This window comes from Ailuropoda melanoleuca, chromosome 6, assembly GCF_002007445.2.
Source record: "Ailuropoda melanoleuca isolate Jingjing chromosome 6, ASM200744v2, whole genome shotgun sequence".
NCBI lineage: Eukaryota > Metazoa > Chordata > Mammalia > Carnivora > Ursidae > Ailuropoda > Ailuropoda melanoleuca.
This window is the reverse complement of record NC_048223.1, coordinates 96398329-96424197: the sequence shown is the minus strand read 5'-3', so window position 1 is coordinate 96424197 and position 25869 is coordinate 96398329. Positions and strand designations below refer to the sequence as shown.

At 47.1% G+C, this 25869-nt stretch overlaps 2 protein-coding genes across 2 annotated transcripts in view; one reads left to right on the top strand and one right to left on the bottom strand.

Moving 5' to 3' along the window:
- PDE6C (phosphodiesterase 6C) overlaps positions 1–7836 on the bottom strand; it is a 47697-nt gene extending 39861 nt beyond the window's left edge. The window contains exons 1-3 of the mRNA XM_002916098.4: positions 7402–7836; positions 767–919; positions 573–662 (exon numbers count right to left, since the gene is read on the bottom strand). Coding sequence (XP_002916144.2) covers positions 573–662; positions 767–919; positions 7402–7836 — 678 coding nt within the window. The remainder of the gene's footprint in view (positions 1–572; positions 663–766; positions 920–7401) is intronic.
- A 64-nt stretch (positions 7837–7900) lies between these two features.
- Positions 7901–23934, top strand: RBP4 (retinol binding protein 4). The gene is made up of 6 exons (XM_034663609.1): positions 7901–8020; positions 16019–16203; positions 16460–16783; positions 16916–17022; positions 21887–22099; positions 23655–23934. The coding sequence occupies exons 1-6, from the start codon at positions 7901–7903 to the stop codon at positions 23690–23692; spliced, it is 987 nt and encodes a 328-aa protein (XP_034519500.1). The 3' UTR covers positions 23693–23934.
- Positions 23935–25869: the final 1935 nt, after the last annotated feature.

The following is a 25869-nucleotide window of genomic DNA, read 5'->3' as shown; positions in this document are numbered from 1 at the left end:
CAGAGGTAACCTTATCTGGACAGTTGGATAGGAGGGAACTTTGGAAGCCCTCCATCCCCACCCCTCTCCCACCATTATACAGATGAAGAAACTGACGTCCCCAGAGTGGCCCAGCCTGAGGTACCCTGGTTACCAATGTTGTTCCTTATCCCTCCGGCTCAAGGAGACAGCAGACTTCAGAAGAGTGATTTGCTCCTCAAATTAATAGCTTCGATATGTACCAGGAGCTGCTGAGAGCTTTGTGTGGATGAATTCATGGAAGGATTATTTGATAGTCACAACCACTATCTACAACTACTAGGGTAGGCACTATAATTATCTCACAGAAGAAACCATGGCTACCCAGGACAAGGACGAGGCAAGCCAGTTGTACCCACAGATGGAGGAGCAGGGATGTGGGGGTGGGAGGCAGGGGCAGACCATGAGAAGACAGGAGGACTAAAGTCTGAGAATCGGCTCCATGTAAAGTGCTTACACCCCCGAGAGTGATAGGAGGGGACTGGGCTTGTTGCCTCTGGGTCCCTTTGTCAGAACAGGAAAGCATGGAGTGATGAATGTCACCTTCCCATTACCTGGCTTCTTCGGGATTCAATACTGTACAGGTAGTTGGTATGATGAAGCTTTAGGATGACAGAAACAAAGTTGAGGTATTTGCAAAAGACCTATAGGAAGCAGAGAAAAACAAATTAGCTGAGATATCTTTCTCTCCATTAAACCACAAATAAATTTCCTGAGCCTCTGACTAGATGCTCAGGGTCAGCATTACCTCCTCATCCTGTTTGGAAAATTCAGATGCGTTTACTTTGTTAACTGCCATAACCACGGCGAGAACCTCCTTGCCCATCACGATCGGAGTTGCCAGCAGGTTCTTTGTGACATACCCAGTTTGTTTGTCCATGAAGTCAGAAAAATGGCTGTTCTGAAAGACACATTCACACGTTTGCCAAAGCAGACAGAAGCACGGAGTGTAGGTCTAGGAATGGCAACAGACCATTCTCTCCAGTCCAAGCCATTTGGACAGATAACCAGGGCCCCAAGACAGCGGTCCCGCCCACACTCCCATCTTACAGTTGCACAGAATGAACTCACCGGTTTCAGGACGAGCATCTCCCACCTGAGCTATGGCCTATCTAGGCGAGGCTGAGGTAGGGCCAGGAGAAAAGAGGTGATGTCTTGGCCAAGAGGAAAGTGAGATGCTAAGAGGAGACGGGGGACAGAAGGTGTGCTGGGAGAGCACACAGCTGGGATTACAGGTGTAGGCCACAGAGCTCTTCTTTCTAATTATGGGAGTAAAATCTGCATGATACCAGACAACTGGTACATCATAACATGAAGAAAAAATTAATGACTCCTCAAGCTCCTTCTAATCTCGCTTACTTGAGGGAACCAGTGTTAACAGCTTGGTAGGTCTCCTTTCTCCCCCTTCTTTTTTAGAGATGTATTTGCTTATTTATTTATTTATTTATTTGAGAGAGAGAGAGAGAGCATAGGAGGAGGGGCAGAGAGAGGGGGGACAAGCAGACTCCTTGCTGATTAGGGAGCAACCCAAGGCTCCATCCCAGGACCCTGAGATGGTGACCTGAGCCGAAACTAAGAGTCAGATGCTTAATGGACTGAGCCACCTGGGCGCCCCGGTATGTCTCCTTGTATGCCTTTCTCTAATTCTTGGATGAAAGTTTTTCCTTTTTTATAAATTTCATTTTCTAATTCACACAATATTTTCATCATATAACAATACTTTATGGACTTCCCTCCAGACCCGTGCATATGGGTGTGAACTCAGCCTCTAGATTCCTGCACAATACTGCAGCGTGGGAGCCCATGGTCAGCTCAACCATTCTCCATTTAGTCTGCTTATAGTTTTCCCCACTGAAAACAATGCTGTGCTAACCATGCTGGCTTTCATTTTTATGTGATGGATTCCCCGAGGTGGAATCTCTTTTGCTGAATCCACATGTGCATGCAGTTTTTATTTACACAGATTACTTTCATGAAAGATTGGAAATCTTACTTCCACTGGTCATGTGTGAGAGCATCCTCACTGATAAGATGCTTATCAGTTCTTAATGTTCTACCAAGCTAACGTCTTTCATGCATGTTTCTTTCCCTCTCTCTCCGTAGGAGAGAGGAAGTGGATCTTCCCAGACACAAGCCTCTTGCAGTAGATGAGAGATGATTCTAATACCCTAACCTTCCATGGTTAGGGCAGAATGATGAGTGTGGCAAGGTCCCTAAATGGAAGAGCTTCAGAGGGTCAAGGACAGCGGTTCTTATTAGCTGTAAGCTAGAGGACCGCCCGCTCCAGATGGGTGTAGACGCAGCCTTCTATGGTTCATACTATCTCGTCTTTGAACTGAGTCTCCTTTGGTAGGAACTAAATTTTCAGCCTGATTCTGAGACTCACTGGCCAAAGTTAACAGGGTTTTCCTTTCATAGGTTGTATTATTTTCATTTCCTTGTGTTGATGGTGCCTCTGAGATTAGCACAAACCCCTGAAAGCTGGACTCTGTTCAGTTTCCAAAATTAAAAATGTGGGAGTCCTCTGGTGTTCGACTTCGGGGCCAGAATCTCACCCAGGGAGCAGGGCTCCTTGGTCAATAGAACTCAGCTCAGCTCAGAGCAGCAGACCTGGGCTGTGCCTCACAAAGCCCCGCAGACCAACGCAGATTGGCAGACCTCCCGGCAGACCCACCGAACCCTGACCTCCGAGAGTAGGATCCGTCTTCCCCAGGAATCTGTACTCTAGGGAGTGAATCACTCCTCTGGAGGATCCCTTAGGAACGGGGAGAGGCTAAGGGAGTCAGACGCAGTCCCTCATCCCAGATCTCTTTTCTACCTTTCCCAGCGTGGACCCACACAAACCGACTATTTGCTTAGGAGGCCGCATTGCCTAATGTTGAAGAAGGCTCTGGAGTCAGAGTTCTCTGGCTGAAACCAGACCCTGGTTCACCAGCTTTGTGATCCTGGTGCTACTTAGACTTTGTGGAAATAGGAGCCCTGATATTATGGGCTGTCTAGAGTCCCCGACACGGAGATTAATATAGTATGGGTAGAGCACTTAGAAAAGCATCTGACACATGGTAGGTGCTCAAAAATACCTGGGAAGAGACACCTGCGAGTTTATTGGGCCTTCCTGGATGAGAAGTAGATCTCTTCTGCAATGACCATTCTGCTTCTAACCCTAACTTTTATAACCAGCCCTAACCACTGAAGAACCTGGATGCTCTTCGTGGTTGTAGGCCTCCTAGGCCCGGAAGCACACGTTTGCCTGAGGGCCAGTCTCTGCCCCTCCCCCACTCCCCCCCCTTCAAGAGACACATTTCTTTCCTAACCACGTGATCTCCCATCCTCTCTGCCTCTGGTAACATCTTCCCTCTCAGGCCAGGATGTCTCCAAACTTTGTTAGGTTCTTTCTCTTCATCCACTGCTTGCCCAAGCCAGCTCGCATTCTATTTTCCTGCTAATCTGTTACCCATTATGGGTTGTGATCACCTTCATTGACACAGCAATCTTGGCCACTACATGGGTAATCAAAATACCAGATCAGATGCACACACACAGGATGGTCAGGCAGGTGTGTTTCTTTGCAAACACATTTCACCAGCAGCTTCAAAGCTTAAGGCTATTTTATTCTAGATTCTAAACACAAGGAAATATCCCTAAGTTCATTTGGCTGTTTTGAGAAAACGATATACATTTCAAAATGTAACGCTTGCTTATTGTTGTATCTGAAAGCCCTACATAAAACCATCCATCAGATGACAGGGCAGGTGAGGTGCGGCTTTCTGGTTCACTAGCTCAAACAATCCCTAGTGAAGTTTGCTTGAGCAATTCCTATAGTTCTCGGATTCACAAACTCCCCTGGGTAGTCCTTCAAAGAAGCCACTGAAGACATCTGGAGAACATTGTGTACAGCAACAGACTGACCGGGTCCCTCATCTAGTCTCAGCATTGTTAGATTCTGATTAAGGACCACTTGGTCCCTTGACACCAGGAGTCAGAAAGACAGAAGGGAAGGAAGAGAGAGGAGAGAGGAATAGGAGCTAGAGGCACTCTGTTAATTATTGAAAACTTAGGACTTCTCCCATGGCTTTCTTGTAAACCACAGTTAGAACAAGAACCACCCATGGAGTTAATCAGTGGTTTTCCCAATAGAAAAAGAAATAATTAACCTGAGGAGGATATCTCTCAGTTTCCTGTTATTAAAAGTTTCCCTGTTTTAAAAACAGGTGACAATCAGTGACCCTTTTTTTGGCCACCTGCACCCAGCCCCCAAACACCCCTTGGCATAAATATGTTATCATAGTTGTCATTTACTGAGCACCTACTAGGAGTCAGGCTCTTTATGCTCATTTAATCTGTATATTTATTTGCCTCCATGTCTCAGGTGCGGAAATGCAATCTATCACACAGTTACCTAGTCTCAAACCCGCATCTGCGCTGAGGTCTCTCTGCCGCCAGAGGTCTCACCATACACCATGTGTCTTCCCTGCTGTCACCTTCCTGGACCCCCAAGGTCAGGGACATCCGGCTCTACCTCTTCGTCTAGGTTCGAGAACTCCTCCTGTGCCCACATTGCCAACCAGAGAGAAGCCACATGTGGTCAGTGGTGTGGTAAAAGGGGGAGGCCTCAGAAGATCCAAGTTATGGTCCTGGACCCACCACATCCTGCCTGACTGACCTTGACAAGATTCTTCCATTTGGGGATGGAAATAAAAATATGGTCCCTCCTTCCTCACAGGGTTTTTGCCAGAATCAAATGAGATTAAGAATGTGAAAATGCGGGGCGCCTGGGTGGCACAGCGGTTAAGCGTCTGCCTTCGGCTCAGGGCGTGATCCCGGCATTGTGGGATCGAGCCCCCACATCAGGCTCCTCCATTATGAGCCTGCTTCTTCCTCTCCCTCTCCCCCTGCTTGTGTTCCCTCTCTCACTGGCTGTCTCTATCTCTGTCAAATAAATAAATAAAATCTTTAAAAAAAAAAAAAGAATGTGAAAATGCTTTATAAATTGTCAAATACAACGAGAAGATAAGAATTAGTAGAAATTTCATTAAAATATCAGTTTCCATCTTCTTCCTCTTTGCAGATTTTACCATAGCGATTCAAGTCTGGCAAAATTGCAGGGATATGGAGGTAGGTGGAGGGTGGAAAGAGTGCTAGACACCAAGCCAGGACACCCTGTCTAGTCCCACCCCTTCTCACTCACTGACCATACTATGGACTCTAGGAGAGGTGCAGCCCCTGTGACCTCAGCTTCCTGTCTGCCCAAGGGGAACAGTCAGTTCAAGACTCCCGGAGGAGCCCCTGGTTGCTCTGAAATCCAATTTTTCCTCCTGCATCTGCTCACCCAACACACCATGGTTTTCAATATTGACTGCATTTTAGAATCACCTGGGGAGCTTTTTATTTTATTATTTTATTTTATTTATTTTTTAATAATAATATTTTTTATTACATTATGTTAGTCACCATACAGTACAAAGTACTATTGCCTGCCTTCCAACCCCTGAGAGTCTGGTGTATTGGTCTATTGAGTCTCAGATCGTATTTTTTTAAATGCTCTGGATTCGATTTCAATGTGCATTTGGAGTTGAAAAGTACCACTCATCTCTCCATAAGAAAAAATGCTTTGAAGCAGTAGAAATGGAAAGCAAATGAGGCCCTTGTCTCCCCTCTGAGCTGAGGACGGTGTCTGTCTTCAGCTTAACACTTCTCCATCCCATCCGTAACAGCCAGGAGTCCTTAGGAAAAAAGGCAAGGGGAAAATGTGGCCCCCTGCCCTTCTCCATTTACTGCTCTGTCCACACAGTGACGCTCACCATGGACAGCAAGACACCAAGGCCACCTGCTCTTTCCAGCAGCTCTCTGCTATCGTTCTCTGTTCAACATGCGAACTGGGCTCATTGATAATGCAGGACAACAGAAATCATTTTACCCATCTCTTTAAACAATTTTTTTTCAAAAAAACTTTGCATGTCACTTTCTTAAGCGTGAAGTCCTAGTAATTTTGGAGATGGCCTTGCTCAGGGACTGGCAAGAAGCATTCTCCCGTGAGAAAACCTCAGGGTATGTGGGCATCGCCTCCTAATTGGTGTCTGGGGAATTTTGCCTTAAGGGGACAAATCAGTCCAGTCATGGGAGCAGCCGCAGTCAGCGAAAGAAGCTACCTGAAACTAGCTTGAGCTCCCTGAAGGCAGGCATCAGAAAGGACTGAGGACTCTGGGGTGGCGGATAGCAACCCTTGCACCGGAGGGGTGTGCTGGGCTTGTTTGCAGAGTGTTGCTAATGTTTGATGACTTCTGTGCCTTCTGGATCTGTGTGGCCCTCCTCCTGTAATCAGCTTCCGGAGGCATGTAGGGGATTAGCCTCCTGCCGCCAGCTGCCCCCATTCATCAGTGGCCAGTAAACCTTGGCACGGAGAGCAGAAAGCATTTCAGGGACCACTCCCCATCAACCCCGTTCCATCATAAGCTGCTGCTCCCCTTTCGGTTAGCAGCAAACCATAGTCAGGGACATGCGTGTAGGAAAAAAGTTAGCGGGAGAACCCCAGGCTGCTACCTGTGGTTACTGATGAGCAGAGCAATTATGAGGGATTTACATTTCCTCCTTCTTGTTTATTTACATTTTATATATTTTTTTCAATGAACAAGCCTTGTGGTGCTAAGAAGAATGATTCTTTTATTGTTGTTGTTGTTTGTAAAAGCGTATAACCACACCTTGTGTTTGTGCGGTACGCTGTTAATTTCAGCAGCACACTGTGCAATTGGAGTTGATTCTCGACAGAGCTGACTTATGGGGGGTTGGGACGATTGCACTTACCAGCTGAATTTACATTTTTTACAATCCAAATGTGAACATCTGAACTTTCAATGAACTTTATTATTCGTTCTTTCTGCACGTTTGGTCTGTAAGTGAAAGAATCCATTTATGAGCCAGTCCACCCCAGAGAACTGAGTGACCTCAAAGGGTTGTGAGTGACAGGTGTGGGGAGCAGCTCACAAGTCCCAGCATCAGGCACCTTGCTGCCCTCACCAGTGTGGGACGCTTTGCCATGCTGTTCAGAAGGAAAGTTCCCAGAGCAGGGAGGATGCATAAGGGAGCAGGTATGGGATATACCAGGCCCGGGTAAGTTTACCCGATAAAATGCCAAACATTATAAGGGACACACATTAAAAACTTACTCATTGTTTGGCTCAAATCCAACTTGAACTGAACATCTTATATTTTTAATTTGCTAAACCTGGCAGCCCTCGGCCTAGGGGATCCTCTCCCCCCTACTCCTCAAGTTACTGCCAAACCGATGCCGCAGCCTGGCCCCTGGCTCCCAGCTCTCTTTCTCACTGGCTCTTTCACGACCCTACCAAGACATCCGGTCAGCCCCACTGTCATAAAGCCACCTACCTTTCGCACATCTGGGACATTAACGGCTTTCTTCGTGTGAGCAACCCAACCCACTATCCCAATGTCCAACGGAAACACAACTTCTCTGTCGGGGACCACCAGGCTGTCCTCAAACCTGGAGGTGGGGGTGATGTCGAGCAGCCGGGAGGCCACCTCGGGCGTGCCGTTGCGGGCCCGGCAGGCAAAAAGGCTGCAGCGGTCGGCCTGCAGCAGCTGCGCCAGCTTCTGCAGGGCCCGGTGCATCGTGGGCTCAGTGCTGGCCGCCTCCTCCTGCACGGCCAGCAGCAGCTCAGCACACACGGCCCACTCCTCGGCTGGTGACAGCGTCCCGCTGGGCCCCGGGGCCTCCCCCAGCCTCTTGGCGAAGTACTCCTTGGCAAACTCAGGGTGGTCCTCCAGATATTTCTCCACGGCCTCTTGGTTGATCTCACTCATGGTGTGGCTTGCTTCGCTGCTCTGGTTCAGGAAGGGAGACCCTCAGAGCACCACCTGGGACGGAATGCCCAGAAGGAACTACATCCTGGCCACAGTCACTGAGAAAACCCTGTCTGGCACCTCACAGGATCCCTCAACGATGGAGCATGATGGTTGCTTAGCAGAGCTTTCAAAAAAACTGCCGGTAACTCTTGGGCTGTGACAGAAGGTCTGGCTTAGAGCAGGATTCAGGGAGCACAGGATTAAAGAGTTCTTCAGGACATGAAATCCCCAAGCATTCTTAGCTCATAAGTCCTCAGAGAATCCTCAGAACATCTTAGATCAGCCAGGCAAGTGGCAAGTCGAGGTGACTATTCCAGAAAAATCACTGAACATGGGCTGCGGTCCACAGCAAGGAGAATCATCGTTGTACCCATCAATGACAAGACATTAGCATCAATTGACACTTTGACTCATTTTTTCATGATAGCTATATGAAGTGAAACTATTAGCCCTTGGAAGTGTCTGCTTATTTATATGGCAACTTTAATGAACATTTGGGGGAGATGGAAGGGTTTAAGGTCAGTGCAACGTAAAATGGAATATTAATCTTTCCTTCTCTTAAAAGTCCTATGTTCATCCAAGTTGCCTGGCCTACTTTTTCTAAAACCTTCGTCTCTCAATTCTCCTCATTTAAAAGCTTGACCTCGGGAATGTTTTAAAGGAACAAACCTTAATTTTGTTCTAGAAAGGTGAACATGGCAAAACATTTGCCCGTGATCCAAGCCTAATCAAGCCACAACGTAAACAATAATCCTTATCAAAAGACATGATTGTAAAAGGTGGCCCATGCACCTGCTAACTGGGTCTTCCTGCCGTGCATATTAGTTTGGATTTTGTTTTGAATAGTAATGGCCAGCCTCATGTATTTTTGCTCCAAGATACAGTCTGTTAAATCTAGTGGATAAAAGCTGTCTTGTTTGTTGCTAGGATCTCTAACGTCTCGCGGGGAGGTTAGGTGTGGAAAAACACTTACTGCTACTTAGTTGTGTTTAATGTTTAGTTTATTAAGCTTTTACATCAATTAAGCACACTTTCCCAAATATTTAAACACTATTATACAACTAATAAGTCAAACAACACATTTCATGAACCAATTTCCTTGAATATTTAAATGCTGATTTCAAACTTTGTCAAGGACTTCTAAGCATTTCAATAAAACTGCAAACTTTGTGGCAGATTCTCTTGAATGAACACATGTTACAGGGCCTCTAAAAGTTCCTGTTAGACCCACAGTTAAGTCCACCTCAGAGATAGCAATCCTGTGGGTTTCATTTGCTTTGCTAAACGTAAAGCTTACCTTGATAGAATGATAATAGTCTTATCAGAAAAGAAAAAGAGATCCGAGGAGGTTGCAGGTTCTTGGTCAGTAAACAAGAGGTTCTTCGTGGGAACACAGTTTTCCCAGGGGAACTGAACTCAAATCAGCGTCTGTTGAGCTTCTTACATGGTTGAGTCCACTTGCCACCTCGAGAGCCCTGCCACGCACATACCCTTTCTTGTGCCTTCCTCTCTCACTCAGTGTAGTCTCAGGATGGTCCTCCTCAGAGTACTATTAACTGCATATCATCCTATTAGCATCTCGTTATAATTAGAATAATGCAGAGACTTATCTCCTGAGAGAAAGGGGTTGAGTCAGCCCGTCACCCCTCCCATGGGACCATCACATTCCAACACAGTTTGGGACACTTCCTACCCAGCTATTTTGTGTGACCATGGCACAGCTCCAGCCTCTACAAAAAGTACGTTGTGTGCTCACAATTCCCCAAATCCATGCTTCCCTCGTACACAGAGAGAGAAAAAAACACGTATCTGTATTCCATATGCAGCTATATACTTAATAGGAAAAACAAAATATCCATAGCTATTATCATTCCTCTACTTACCAAAATGAAAATTAATTTAAAAATGAAACATGCTCTATTATTGTTGCCATTCTTTTGTTTTTGTAACTACTTCTAGATTCGTGATTTGCTCATTTCTCAACACATGCCTATTGATTGTCCATTATAAACAAGCGGCCATATTAGCTTCTTCATGTTCCCCCTCATCTGATTCTCTTCTCTTCCTACTTACAGGGGAAGATTCTTCTTTTCTGCCCTCCTCCTCTGGTAAGGTCACGTGATGGCCTTCGCCTCTGGGTTATGGTCATAAATGGCTCTTCCAGGTAAGAACGATTAATTGCCAGCATAAGACCCCGGGCTCTCCATTCTCCCCTCTGCCACACCTGTTCGAGATAGAGGGGTCTCCTGATTCCAAGTGAGGATGTCCTGGAACAGAGCCTCCTACTGACCTGAGATGGACACGTAGCATGAGTGAGAATGAAACCTTTCTTGTTTTTAGCCTCTCAGAGATGAGGGTGGTCTGTTACTACAGCACAGCCCAGTCAATCCTGACTGTGACACTTGTCCTCCGGGGATGCCGGGGAGGCATAAGTCTTGGTTCCAGTTTCACAAGCACTTGTGGAGAAGGGAGATGAGAGCAGTACATGAAGAGCCATGAAGCGTGGAACAGAATATGATAAATGCCGAAAGGGAGGTACATACACAGAGCTATGAGAGTTCAGAAAAGGGATCATATCGAGAATGGGTAAGATGGGGGGGGGGAATCGAGTGCGTTCCAGGTGGTAGTAACAGTAGGAGCAATAGCATGGGGTGTAGAGTAACAGGAGGAAGAGTGAGGGATGACTCTGAAAAGGTGGGTTGGGCTCAGATTACAGGAGCTTCAGAAGCTAGGCTGAGGATTTTGAACCCTGGAAAGTTTTGGGGGAAGGAAAAAACATTATAAGGGTCCTTTTCTACAAAATTTACCTGGTAGTGCTTAGAAAGATGAATTGGAGAAAATAAATACTGGACATAGGGGTACAGATTAAGAGGCTATATTGCATTTGGTTCAATATCAAATACCTTAAAACTGTGTATAGGCTTTGACCCTGCAATTCTGCTTTTATGAATTTATCCTGCAGAAATAATTAAGACTGTAGGTGATTAATGCAGTTACCAGGGTGTTCATCAAAAGTACAATTATTAAAGTAAAAGAGCAGAAAGAGCCTAGATTTTCAACAATAGGAGGTTGGGTAAATAAGTAGCGTTTTATCCACAGAATAGCAAACTGTATTTATTAATATGAAGAAATATTTATGATATGCAGTAAATGGTTAGATAGTTTTGCAATACGATTCCGCGTATATACACATACATGGAGGTGTGTGTACCAACATGGTAACAGTGATTATTCCAAAGTGATGAGATTCAATGCATTAATTTTTTTCTTCTCTTTTGCTTATCTGATTTTTCTCAAGTATCTACAATGAACACACATCATTTATGTAATAAATTCATGCATTCATAAACAAAGCTTTTTAGGTTATTTTCATAGGCTACAGGTGAAATCACTTGGGAATGAAAAAAGAAGGGGCAAATGTGAGACCTAATTCTAGGCAAAATTGACAGGAGTAGGCAATTGATTTGTTAGAGAAAGCGAGCAAGACAGAGGGATAACTGGTGACCACTTTGCCTACTGCATGACATTTTATAAAGACAGAGATTTTTTTAAAGGGAAATATTGGAAGTCTGCCTTGGAGCATGAATACAAATCTCTCTCTCCTTCTCTTGTGTTTGACTGAGTCCCTTTGTCTCCACTGCCCTTCTTCCTGGGAGTGGTCCTCGCAGAATCTCTGGCCTGTGCTCACAAGACCTTTGTGTCTCTTACTGGCTGGTCAGTCTGAGGCACTGACAAAAAACAAATGTAAGAAAAGAATAATATATTTTTTAAAATTACCCAACAGACCACTTAGAATGAAATTCTAATATTACATGTATTGACTTTATTGAACTTCGCTGTTTAATTTTTATGTCAGCATTTCTAAAATATTGCAGACATTGATTATCATTTATTTAGATAAAACAACTCTGAAACAATAACCAGGTCAATGTGAAAACTCCATTCCATTTACTCAGAATATTTTTAGAAATATAAGCCACAATGTATTGGGGCGCCTGGGTGGCACAGCAGTTAAGCGTCTGCCTTCGGCTCAGGGCGTGATCCCAGAGTTATGGGATGGAGCCCCACATCAGGCTCCTCCGCTGGGAGCCTGCTTTTTCCTCTCCCACTCGCCCTGCTTGTGTTCCCTCTCTCGCTGGCTGTCTCTATCTCTGTCGAATAAATAAATAAAATTAAAAAAAATAAGCCACAAGGTATTGATAATAAAATTAGTGATCATAAGAACAGCTAATATTATAATGTATAATCTGTGCCAGGTACTCTTCTAAGACACTTACACATATTATCTCATTTAATTCTTGCAATAACCCAATGAGCTGTGGGTACTATTACTGTCTTTACTTTACAGGCAAAAAAGCAAAGCACAGAGAAATTAAGTAACTAGCTCAAGGTCACACAGCTAGTAATAGTGACCTACCCCAAAACTGCCAGTTTAAATAGGATTATATTAAAAAGGGTACACGTGAGGAGCACAAAACATCATATTAGCTGCTCTAGGGGAATATACAAAGACATTTCCTTTAAGGAATTAAATATATATATCAGAAAAAATACATATATGTGTATATATGTATATACATACATATATATATATCAGAAAAAATATATACATATCAGAAAAAGTTATTAAACACCAACTTTTTAAAAAGTTAAATAAAAATTCCAGGAACTCTTCTTAAAAGCCTACAGAGGGGCACCTGGGTGGCACAGTCAGTTGAGTGTCCCACTCCTAGTTTCGGTTCAGATCACAGTCTCAGGGTTGTGAGATTGTGCCCCATGTCACGCTCCAGGCTCTGGGCTCTGGGCTCAGCGCAGAGTCTGCCTGGGTTTCTCTCTCCCTCTCCCCCTCCCCTTGGGCACTCTCTCTCTCTCAAAGAAATAAATCTTTTTTAAAAAGCCAGATGTACCACAGATGTACCAAAGAATGGTTTCTCTTCCTTATACTTTCTGCTTAGCAGGTTTACATTTTTCAGCAGTCTACCCTACTAATAAACACGTGTAACACCTAGCTCTATCATTGCTAACATTTTCCACTGCAGTTAACCGTTTCTGCAGGAGGCTATGCTTATATAATGGCCAAACCACAGCGCCTGAGGTTGAGGCACCAACGCAAATCTAACAAGGTCTTGCGTCGGCTCCGCCTTAGCCAGATTCTCCGTTCCTACCATTACTCATCACCCAAAGGCACCCCCTAAAGGTAGGGGTTTCAGGCACATCCCGGCAGCCAAGTGCAAGTGGGCTCTTTCACCTTCATATCTGCTCACAGGAACCTCTGCGCACACCTAATTGTTGGGTGTGACCCAATGTCTCAGAAATAACTCCCTTGGCAGGATCCACGGGATTTTCCCCTAAATTGAAGACCCTGACTGATGGCTCTGTAGCCACTAAAAGAAACCTTACTGAAAATATTAGTTTGACTCTTTGTACCTGAAAAAGTTGGTCGAATAATCTTTTCATTTTCCCACCAATTATTTTGGCATCTTTTAAATGTAGTCAGAAGATAAATGCTACCCCATTTCCTTGTTTTTCATTTTCTTTGGCCTCTCTGTCAGGATGTGGATGTAGATGTCAGTTTGCACAAAATGGAGCTGGTTTGAAACGTTTCATTTTTACGAGGGCAAGGACATAAAGTTCTTGCCATAGCTCTTCTCTCAATTATGGTAACACATCTTTCCCTCTTTCCCAGGAGCCGCGGACTCGCTTGCTGCTGTATTCGTTAAGGCTGCACTGGCTTCTCTTACAGGTAGCCCCCTCAAAATCACAGCAGCTTCATCCAGTGGAAGTTTATTTTTCATTCACAGAAAGTTAGTTGCTGGTGGGGTCCCAGGTGGATGGAGGCTCCACCAGCTGGCAGATGAGAGAAGAGGGACAGCAAGGCTAATTGGTCGAGCAGCTTTTACAAGTCCTGTCTGGGAGAGACACACAGCACTTTTGTCCACATTCCATCCACCGGCCTTAGGCATGGGGCTTTATAGAGCTACAGGAAGTGGGGAGGTGCCCTCTGGCAGAAAATTCTCTTCCCAAAACTCTACACCAAGGAAGAGGAATACGAATTTTTTGGTGGAAGACTAGCTAGCCACCTCTGCTACAAGTGCTAAATTCTGAGAAATTATATATTTTTAAGATTATTGATTTATTTATTTGAGAGAGAGTGAGTGAGCGAGAGAGAGAGCATGATCAGGAGAAGAGGCAGAGGGAGAAGGAGAAGCAGGGAGCCAAACATGGGGTTCGATCCCAGGACCCCAGGATCATGACCTGAGCTGAAGGCAAATGCTTAACCAATTGAGCCACTCAGGCACCCCCCGAGAAATTATATTTTAGGAACAATGACCTCTGGCCAAATCTTTTTAAATAAATATTTTATGAAGTTTACCTAACATGATTAATTTCAATAAAACATATTAAGTCAATATCTATTATTGAGCACCTAGTAAGTGCAAGTCTCGATAAATCTCATGGAAAAGTTGGGAGGAGGGGAAGATAACAAGATGAATGAATCATGGTCTGGTCGTGAAGTATGGCAGAAAATGAACTTTTTTGTATATTATATACAATTACAATTACATCCATTAAGATGTGATTTAAAACATAATCTTATTGCTAGAAAAAGAAAAATGTTTGCAACGAGAATATTTGTTTTGTTTCCTGATTAAACAGTTTCACTGTAGGAAAATTTGGAAAGTACAAAAAGTACAAATCAAATGTCCTCAATTCTATCACGTGGAGGTAATCACTGTGAACATTTTTTCCTGTAATATATATATATGCGTATTTGAAAAATTATTTTATGAGGACAAATTTCAAAGCACTGAAGTTAAAAACATAAGTTGACCTGTATTCACCTATTTGTAATCATGAAGAAATTCGAGAGAGAATGCCAAAATAAACTGTTTTTCTTTGCTGGTATCTGGGACACCAAGGTTCACGATTTATCATTAAAAGAAGGAGAAACAGTTACAGCCCCTCTTATGCATCTAACACACAAATGAACACATATGTTGCTGCAAAACCAATCTGCATAACAAAGCACTGAAGTTCCCTACATTCATTCAACATTCATGTAGTATGTGCAAGGACCATCAGAATATGTTCTAGAAGAAACAGATGAAAGGGATGGGGCTATTGGGAGAAATTTTCTGGCTGTAATAACTGTCCAAAGGCAATTAGGCTCAGCCAGGAGTTCTCCCTCCATTACTGGATGTGTTGGAGAAGAAGCTGGAAGGTCTTTTGCATTCTGGAATGTCGAGGAGGGAATCTAAGCACTGGACAGGAGAAAGATGCCCTACAGTCATTTCCCACCCAGGGTGCATGGACGCCTCCCCACACATGGTCCCTGCAGGAGCAGCTCTTATAGGAGCTATTTGGGATTATACATCCTGGGTCAAACTGGCCTAACCAGTTAGCTGGTTGGCCAGAAACAGGGCTTTCCTAGCTCTGGGGCAGGAAGGAGTTAAATGCACCATCCTTGGCACCCCAGAGACACCCTAAAGACTCAACTGGGAAGCAGGAATGGAAGGAAGTGGCAAGTGGAAGCAGAGAACCAGACAGGTACATGTCCAAAGAGTTATAGGAAGGTACCTACTTCTTTGTCATACTGGTGATGGCCATTCAGTCAAAAGCTGCATCTTGTGACTTCTTTGATCGATTAGAGGACTGTAACTCTGAATGACATGGTCAGTAAATTGTACCATCAAGTAGGCAAAACAACAAAACTAGTCACAGCGTTTTGACTCAATCGGCCATTGACTATAGAATTTTGTTCACCTTCCCGCTTTTGTCCGCTCCTCAGTGAACTCACGGTAGCTGTCTTGAAAACAAAACAAAACTCCACTATGGCTTTGCAAACACATTGCGTCATAAACAATTGATAGAGGTGCTTCCAGGTGGTTTGAGCGAAGTGCCACAGAGCAAGGAGGCGACCATTGAGGTTGCTAAAGTATTTCCTGCTCTGACCACGCTGCGTTTCTGGAGAATATTTAACAGGGAGGGTTTTAATGCTTCTAAAGATGTTGAAACTAAAGAACAAATATTGACCCAGAAGGTACCACAACTCTCCTGAAAGAGAGTAAAATACATCCTTTATAAAATGAAAAACTACTTGGCCGAAATATTCCCAACCCCCTGCACAACTGGCCCTCAGAGGGCAGAGAGGCCAATCTGGCAGGGCTGGGGCGCGGGCGCTCAGGCACCGGCCAGCATCACAGGTCCCCTCTCTCTGGGAGGCCGCGGTCCTCGCGCCAGGCCGACTCGCGCCTCCAGCCAGAGCAGCCGGGGGCCCCGAGGCCACCCCAGGCCGCAGCTGGCGGCCGCTGGCACGAGCGCCAGGTGAGCAGGCCAGGGCTTGTTCCCGCGGCTCGGCGCCGTGGGGAGCTGGGCTCGGCCGAGGCCACCCCGCGCGGCAGCTCCACCGCCCGCGGCGGCCCTGGAGGTGCGGCTCCCGCCCAAAGGAACCCTCCCTGCGCCCGGGCGGAGGTGAGTCAGGGCGCGTTATGCAAGCGCTGGCCGGCCGGCCGGCGCCTCCCCTCGGTCTTTCACCCCGGCCGTTACGAAAGCGCGACCCCCTCCCGCCCCGGCTATAAAGCGGCCCGGCGGCCCCCGCGGCGCGCTCGCTTCCCTGGCTCCACGCGCGCCCGACGCCGCGGCCAGGCTTGCGCGCAGCTCCGCCGGGTGGCCGGGTGGCCGCGGTTCCCGGTCCCCCGCGGTTTCCCTTACCGGCGGCCGGCCTTGCACGCCGGGCCCCCCAAACCCTGCGCTCACCTCTTTCGCAGTTCTCCGGGACCTGGTACGCCATGGCCAAGAAGGACCCCGAGGGCCTCTTTCTGCAGGACAACATCATCGCCGAGTTCTCTGTGGATGAGAATGGCCAGATGAGCGCAACGGCCAAGGGCCGAGTCCGTCTTTTGAAGTCAGAGCCCCCCCACTCCCCAACCCCCAGCTGAGCACCAAACCCAGACTGGAGAGGGAGGGGAGCATCGGGGTGGGATGGAGGGAGGAAGCCCTTTGCCAGCCTGGCTCAGAATCTCTTTGGCTTTTGCAGTAACTGGGACGTGTGCGCAGACATGGTGGGCACCTTCACAGACACCGAGGACTCTGCTAAGTTCAAGATGAAGTATTGGGGCGTAGCGTCCTTTCTCCAGAAAGGAAGTGAGTAGTCAGTTCCGTGGAACCGCCTCTGGGGATGGGGGCCATTCCTGACCAAATTGCTGGGTTTCTTCTCCAGTGGCAGCCTGGAAAAGAATGGTCTGAGCGTGGCAGGATTCCTCAGCAGGGCCTGAGGTTAAGGAGGTTAGACTGGGACTAGTGAGGCCTCCTCCCAGCCCACCTTTCACCTTCAGCTCCAAAAACCTGGCCCAAGCTCAAAGGGACTTTGGGCTTGTCAGGTGACCTCCTGCCATTTTCATGTCCAGCCACTGTGCCAAGGTGTGTCTTCTCCATGCTCAAACATCCCACCTCCCCAAGACCCATCCCACATCACCACCACTCAACCTGGTTTTGTATTTCTTCCATTTCATTGGGTTGAATCCCTGGGACAGCTTGATTACTCGGGGACCCCCAGCAGAGGCCGGGAGACCCTCATCCAAGGAGGGAGGGAGCCTTGTGCACAGGGTTGGCTCACTCCCGGTTGACCTACTTGCAGATGCTGGGATACTGAGCCAGTCATAGTGTTCTGGGTGCCGCTGACCTCTTCCCTTCTTCTAAGCATTGAAATTCAGATGGGGGACAGGATGTTGTAGATGCTCAGAAAAGCATCTTGCAATTCGGGCTGATCAGAAGGACACAACATTTACATGCCCTTTCTACTTTCTTTCCATTTCTCTTAAGTTTCAAATCTGGAATCTCTTTGGTACCTAGAGAATAACGCAGGCCGGGGGGACACATCATGGGATCTTAGAGATGGAGAATTAACTGTATGATGGGGGTTCAATATACAGATGAATAAACTGAGACCAAGAGAAGGTAGCGATTTGCCCATGGTCATACAAATTTGTGGGAGCCAGTGTCAAAAGCCAGGTGTTCCAACTCCCAGGTAAGTAGTAAAAATTATTTCAAATAATGTAGCAAAACTTGCTAGAATGATTCATTTAGTGTGAAAAGTAAGCTTTTCTGATAACGAATTACAAAAATCAATACTGGGGGTACAAGTGTACTGATTTTTAGTAAATGTAAACACATAATGCTCGGATGCATTTTCAGATGCACTCCTGAGAGGACTAGGGTTCTATGGGTAGTGTATTTGGGAAGGGTGGGAAGGGATCCAATGAGGAGGTGGGGTTTGCTTCTTTTCTCCTCCTCCCCCTACCAAACCAGATTAGTTTTGCTTTTACCTCTGGTAGGTTGAGAGTCTATCCAGGATTTCATTTGGAGGGAAAAAAAGAAACCCCAAACTATTGAAATCTTGAAAGTGATGGCTGCAGATATTCAGCGGGATGGCTACAACACAGAAGCCTCAGATTTAAACCCCTTGTGAGGTCCCCTTTCAGAAAGCAGCAGTACTGCGTGGTGGCCGCGCACATGGGGCTCAAGTCAGACTGCCTGAGTTCAGATCCTAACTCGACCCGCTAGCTGTGGGAACTCGGGTGTGCTCCTTATCCTCTCTGTGCCTCAGTCTCCTCCTCTGCGAAGGAGGTGATCGTGGCGCCTGCCTCGTGGAGCTGTCTTACGAGGATGCCGTGAGTTAGCCTGCGGAGAGTTAGAGCAGGGTCTGAGACATGGGTCCTCTGTAAGTGTGTATTATGAGGGCTTCATTTTCTCCCAGGCACAAAATCATATTTTATCTTCTGTGCACGGGATGAGAGGTCCCACAGAGACCCCCAGGAGTTCAAGCCTCTCATTTGCCAAGTGAAGAAACTGAGGTCTCTATTAGTGAAGTGACTAGCCCAGGGCCATGTGGCTACTTAGCGACCCTACATGACACCTCTTTGCCCAGGGCATGAGAAAGGGCATGAGCTGTCCCTCTGTTTTCTAAGTAGCCCACAAACTATGATTTGGTGCTTCTACCTTATGTGTTTTCTGTGCTTGGGGGGAGGGGGTGGGGGGCGTCTACAAACTCCTGCTTTTTTTTCTCGTGCCGGTTTCTTTCTTCCTTGACCTCGGTCTGGCACTAAACGCTGACTTGGTCAGGAGGGTCTGAGGCCTCAGAGAGTGGCCTGCATTGTTGGTCTCTCCCCTTCTACACACGCTGCCTTTCACCAAACAGCTGTGTTTAAAACAAGGTACGCTTAGGCAGAGAAAATAACTCAGGAGCAAATGCTCACTGAGTGTGCGGTCATATTATTTGAAAATTAAGTGTAATAGATTTCCGCAGTTACATATTAAATTTCAGCAGACTCGGACATGGCTTGCTGCCCCAGCCCGGGGCATGCTCTGTACTGGCCTTCTACTCTAGCTCTACCAGCAGCACACAGGACGTCTCAGGGGTTAAGGAATGCCACCGACAATGGATCTCAGTTGAATACAGGTTTCACCATTGACTAGCCTCTCTGAGCTTTGATTTCCTGAGCTGTGGAATGGGGACAAAGAATAGTCTCTGTTTCCTATGATTGTTGGGAGGACTCATTAAGGTAATGCATGAAAAATGCTTAGCCTGATGCATAAGATGTGCTCAGAGAATACCAGCTTTGATCATCACTGTTTTGGGCCTCTCCTGAAAGACCAGGACAAAGACTGTCCTTTGTCTGTCTTCCAGACGAAGTCTGTCCCTCTGCAGGTAAAAGGGCCTTTGCAGGCTAAATAATGTGGGCCCGATTGTCTACAGCAGTTTCTTGAAGCCGGGGTCCCTGGACCCCCTACAACTAGATCAGCTGGTTGCTTATTAAAAGTGTAGATTTGTGAGCCCAAACCCAGACTTACTGAATCGGAAAGTCTTGGGGTGGGGCCCCAGAGTCTGTAGGTTTACTGTAGTCCTTAGGATTGCTCCTCTGCACAATGAAGCTTAAGAAACTGCTCGAGATCATTCAATCCAAAGAATTTGGAGTTTGAAGGACCAAGTTCATTCTTTCGAGTGGCGCTCAGGCAGTTCATCTCTAGTCTCAGGAGAGAATGTCTAGTGAAGATGGTTAGGATTTAAATTCTTCGTTGTCTTTGAACTATTTAGCCAGAAAGAGTCTGGAGGTAAACCAAACCAGCTTAAGCCTTTCTTTTAAAGTCAAGAACGGTAGTCAATTTTCTTAAAACCAAGCATTGAAAGTTACTTAGTTCTTATGTCAGAGTTCGCTTCTGGCAACAGTCTTGGAAAAAGGAAATTAAGCTGCAGATTGGCTGAGCTAACAGCTGCCTCGATTGTGAATTGGGGTGACATTTCAAAGAAGAGTGCATGTGTGTCTGAGGGGTTAGGCTGCTGGGGCGCCTCCGACGGACACACTGAGCCCCACCACCAGGGAAGAAATGACTTTACTTGCAGAGGAGGAAGACTGCCCAGAGGCTCGGGAGCCTGTGAGGGGAGCTGGTGGTTAGGGTGAGGTCCAGCAGGCGGTCCCATGGCTTCTGCTCCTGGCCCGTCTGATGCATAACTGAGCAGTCATATGTCTGGGCACCCTCAGCTCTGGCCTCCGACACTCTCCTGTGGGAAAGCCTGGGAGGTGCAGTGCTGGCTCATTCTTCCTCCTGGAGAGCCCGGGGGGCCGAACAGGGGCTCCAGGGCCTGCTCCTGCGCAGCTGTCCTGCAGACCCGAGTTCAGGCTGAACCTCCTCCTCGGATGGCACTCCATGGGTTCTCAGAGCCGAGAGGTGACTTAGGGTGGGCAAGAGAGGCTTCCCTTATGCTCTCTGATGCTGGGGAACCTGGGTTCCTCTGGATTCCTCCCCCATGGAACCAACGTAGAGCAGAGATCATCACCAACTACATGGCCTGGGCGTGAGATAGAAGCATAGAGGCGTTTTGTTTCTTGTCCCCTCTCTCCCCACCCTACCTACCGCGCTGAGATAGTGTGGTGGAGACGTTAGGCATGTGGGCTCTCGTTCTGTCCAGCTCCTGTGATCTTGAGTAGATTATTTAGTTCTCTGTGCCTCAGTTTCCTCATCAGTAAGATAGAAATAGCGGCATGCACTTTTGGGGAGGTGTGGGGAATAATCACGAAAACATGGAACCTGTCTACATGGTGACTGATACATAATTACGTGCTCAGAAAGTCCTCGCCATGGTTCCGTGTCAATGAGAACATTAAATTATGTAGAGATGTTCCACTTTTTGCCAAGTTTAAGGTGTTTGGCTACACTTAAACATTGTTGTTTCTCCAGGGCAAATCTCTCCAACGTACATTCTTATTATTTCTCATCCTGCCTTTGATGATGTTTATACCACCTTTGCGTATACTTCTTCCTGGCTTATCTCCCGCTGCAGCAATAAATGAAATCCTAATTCTTCAGGGGCTCAGCTCTGCGTCTGTCTGGGGAGATCTGGAAAGTATAAGCTCTGAGAAAGAGTATGTAATGTCAGAGGGTGGACCTCTTGTACCCTGGGCACAAAAACTACTCTCCTGTGCCAGCGCGGGGAAGGGAGTCGGGTTACTAAGCCAGAATTAGGCTGGAGCAGAGTAGCCGTGAGGCTGACCATCTGAGTGGCATCCCCCAGCGGATCGAGGGGACACAGGGCCCGAAGCTGGTGGCCATCTGACGTCAGCCACAAAGGCACAGATATTGGTGGAGAATAGATGGAGAAGATAACAGTAGAAAGGTGTATTTTATGGTTTTGGTGGGCTCACATTCTTGGTGGTTCTTTGGACAGATACTAGCACATTTATTGTCAGGGTGAAAGAGAATCATTGAAGTGAATGAGATCTCTCCCCACCCTTCCCCCCCCCCCACGCCAGCATTCTTTTCTGTGAAGGAGAACAAGGTCCTTTCTTGTCCTCCCAATTTTATGGACGCCATCAGAATTCTCTGTAGTCTCCTGCTTCCTAAAGAAATGAAACCAGTTTCAGGAAGGCGCTGGTTTCTTGAGCCTGGTGTTTCCCTGACACCGGAGCCTGCCGAGGGAGAGGCATTGGCTCCGCGGCTTTCTGGCTTGCAGACGATGACCACTGGATCATCGACACGGACTACGACACGTACGCCGTGCAGTACTCCTGCCGCCTCCTGAACCTCGACGGTACCTGCGCTGACAGCTACTCCTTCGTGTTTTCCCGCGACCCCAACGGCCTTCCGCCGGAAGCGCAGAAGATCGTGCGGCAGAGGCAGGAGGAGCTGTGCCTGTCCAGGCAGTACAGGCTCATCGTCCACAACGGTGAGTCAAGGACACGCATTTCATCCGCGTGTGGGAGGCAACAGGGAGTCTGAGAAGCCCCAGGGGACCCATCTCGGGCCTTCTTTTAAATTTTTTAAAAGATTTTATTCATTTATTTGAGAGAGAGTGAGAGAGAGATCATGAGCAAGGGGGAAGGGTGGGGGAAGAAGCAGGCTCCCTGTTAGCAGGGAGCCCGATGCGGTACTCATCCCAGCACCCGGCGATCATGACCCGAGCCAAAGGCAGAGGCTTAACTGACTGAGACACCCAGGCATCCCCATCTTGTTCCTTCTTGACCAGACCTTTTGCGGTACTGTTTCAGAAGGAATAGGGAAAAAGCCCTTTTCCAAAACCCTGGCACTTTTAATTAAGTAAAGCTGCAGAGGACAGGCTCTTCCTTTTTATCTGCTCCCCGAGGCCCGGCCTGTGGTCACATGATTTTGTCCCCGGCTACACTGCCCCAAAAAGCATTTTGACTGAATTCATATTGTTCAGAGATTCAGTGGTGCCAGTGAAGGGCCGGGCAGCAAACGTGGCCATTGGTGTAAAAAGTGAAAGAGAGACAACACCATAGCAAAGTTCAAAACGGAGCCATTTCAACAAATGCTCTTTTTCTCATATGGAACTAAATAACCATGAAGTTGCCTAGCTGGGTTTCCTCCCTTATGTTTTTTGAGATTCCCTGGAACAACCACTGAATCTTTTTATAGATGTTACCTTTGTCGGATCTTGATTTAAAAAACCAATAACATTCTGGAGGAAAGTGTGCAGTCTATTTTGAAACGACACTCACTCACTCCCACGGGAAACTGAATTTCGAAATCTAAATAGGGTAATGCTAAAATGTAGAAAAAGAACAAAACTGAACTTTTCCGTTGATCATCTAACTAGCTGGCCCACATGACACCCGGCAGATATGAACCCAAAAGAAAAACATTAAAAAATAAGATTTTGATGCTTCATCCTGGGGACAGCCTAAATGTAGGGTGGGGGAAGGATCTCACCACAGCCTGGCCCCTTGCCACGCCGTTTACCTGCATTATCCCCCTCAACCCTCAGAGAACCTTTTGAAGTACATACTCTCATTATCCACATTCTACCGAGGAGAAAACGCAGGGCACAGGTTGCCCAAGATCTCCCATGGGTAGCCAAGCTGGATGCTAGCCAAGGTTTTCTGTGACCCACTGGCTGGTGACATGGTGAACATTCTATGAAGCCACCCACACAGCAGCTGAGGCCAGGGTGATTTAGCCCCCACTTCCCAAAATAGGAGGATGTGCCCCCGATCCTTCGAAATGCAATGAGGCGAACTTAAGGCAAAGGAAAACTTTCAGACAGCAGATCCTATGCTGTCTGCCCCTCCCTTCCCCGCAGAGAGATTCAAAGGATTTCAGGAAGAGCCTGGAGGGTGCCGATGAATCCCAGCCACATCCAGCTGTGACCTTACAAGACATATCTGAACACAGCCAAGCCCTAAGGCCATCACGACATTCACTGTGTGCATTGAACACTGGGTCCATCTTTCTGTCCTCAATGACTGTTTTCTCTATTTCAGGTTACTGTGACGGTAGAGCAGAACACAGCATTTTGTAGCAACGTGGAGTTTCACTGGAGAAGTTCCCATTAATTCACACAGCCTTCAACTCGATCTTACCTTAGGAGTTTAGTTTGCCCTGCTCTGCTTCCCTCCCTTCCACAAACACGGAACCTCGGTACACCTAAAAATATATGTGGGGATAAGTGAATTTGCACTCAAATGACTGTCTTTCCTGGAATTTTCTGAGGAATTAAGGCTTAGGATTCCAGACTTTGATTTATTAAAATATAGTCACCCATTTCCTGCGATCTGGGTTTTTATTTGTGCTGCGTCTGTGTCAACGTGGCAAGTCCTGTAGATGGTTTGGGTGGGGTGCACTTTCATATACTAGGAAGGGCTCTTCTCTCCCTGCTCTTCATGACTTTTGGCCTATTCTGGTTCCTAATCTCCATTATTAATGACTGTGTCTTCTCCTGACTTCCTGGAAGGGGGGCTTCCCCATTAACTGAGAAAAGTCTTAACTACAAGCTTGGCCAAGGCACTGGAGGCCAAAAGAGGAGGTGAGTGTTGGCTAGGCCAGGCCAGTGAGCTCAAGGCCTCAGTTGACCCAAGTCCATGAAGAAGGTGGGATGGTGGGCTCACCCCCAGCCCTTCATGGTCTCTAGCTCTTAATATACTTGTTAATTCAGGTGTGGCCAAAATGTTGAGGGAGAGGTGGCTGGGGACTTCCCTGGGGGAGTTAGGAGATGGGGCGCTAGAAACCAGATCCACGAGAACATCATGGTGCCTCCCACTGGCGTGTGGGAAAAGGGCTAGCTGGGAATAGAAGTGGTGGGGCTAGAGAGGAACACCATCAGTGCCATCAGTGGCACCCACGAACTCGGTGTGTCACCGCATGCAGAGCCATTTGCCTTCATTGCCCAGGAGCTCCCGGGAGCCTCAGGTTTTTATCTGGAAAAGGCATCAAGGCTTTGGTACCAGAGTCTTGGTTTTAAGCCAGAATCAAGATCAGATACATATTAGTTGTGTGAATTGGAGCTGCTCACGTGGCTTCTCTGAGCCTCACTCTTGTGAACTATGGGGAAACAGTACCTGCCTGATGGGGTGCCGTGAGGATTCCGTGAGAGCACTTAGGAGCTGTGCAACCCTGGCCATGATGCCAGACTGACATCTGTGAAATGTGTGGGGAAGTGGGGAAGGGCGCATGTATGTAGAGATCGCTGCCTTGGACCTGGCGTATCAAGGAGCCAGGGCCCCCTGGTCCTTCGCTTTGATGTGTTTTGTTCTCCCAGCAGCAAGGGGGGGGGGAGACAGGCAGCTGGATATGGGAAAGCTCTGCCTGTCATTCATGCCTGACAGCAGGCTGTCAGAGCCAGACTCTTCAGCCTCAGTGTGATGATCCCAGACGCCCATCACATAGCCACACATCACCTCACAAAACAGCTTTCATTTACCAAATCTAGTAACTAAAGATGAACAAGATCCCTGTCCTCTTGTTCTCAAGCTTGTGATCCCCATAAATCTTACTTCAGAAGCAAGCTATTCAAGAAACCTGGTGAGTAATGGCAATGGGGGCGCTGATTTACTCTGCAATGAAGATTCATTGAGCCCCTACTATGTGCCAGGCCCCAAGCTGCTGCACGTTCCAGTCATTGTCCAGCCTCCAAGTGACAGTTTCTCTTTGGCTCTGGTTTCTTCACCCCATCTCTTTGTCCCAGGAGTATTTCATAAAACCACACAGCTGTAAACACTACCTGATGACTCCTAGCATTGTATCTTTGGGCCCAAGTCCCACATCCCTGCATCCAGCTGCCTACTTTCCATTAGGATCTCGCTGGGATTTCAAACTTATATGCCCCAAACAAAACTCCTGGTTCTCCCACCCGCCATTCTTCCAGTCGTTCCCATTTTTGTGGCCTGCCCCGCCATCCAACCACTGTCAAGAGTCACCCTCAAATCTTCTCTTTCCTCCACGTTCTACATCCTGTCCATCAGTAAATCATGCTTGCTCTGCTTTCCCAAGTAGTTCCAAGATCGTTTCTCAGAACCTCCACCTAAGACCACCCGCCTCTGACTTCCCTCTTGTCCTGCTTCAGCAGCCGCCTAACGGGTCTTGTCTCTGCACAGCAGCCAGAGTCATATTTAAAGACACATACTAGGTCACATCAGTCTCCAATCACAAACCTCCAGTGGTTGCCCAACGAACAGAGTAAACTCCTTTGTGGCGTCCCAG

Coding starts and splice junctions, on each gene's coding strand:
- RBP4 (XM_034663609.1), top strand. CDS start 7,901: ATGCCCAGAAGGAACTACATCCTGGCCACAGTCACTGAGAAAACCCTG. Junction 8,021..16,018: donor AGCTTTCAAAAAAACTGCCG/GTAACTCTTGGG, acceptor ACTGGCCCTCAG/AGGGCAGAGAGGCCAATCTG. Junction 16,784..16,915: donor GGCCGAGTCCGTCTTTTGAA/GTCAGAGCCCCC, acceptor TGGCTTTTGCAG/TAACTGGGACGTGTGCGCAG.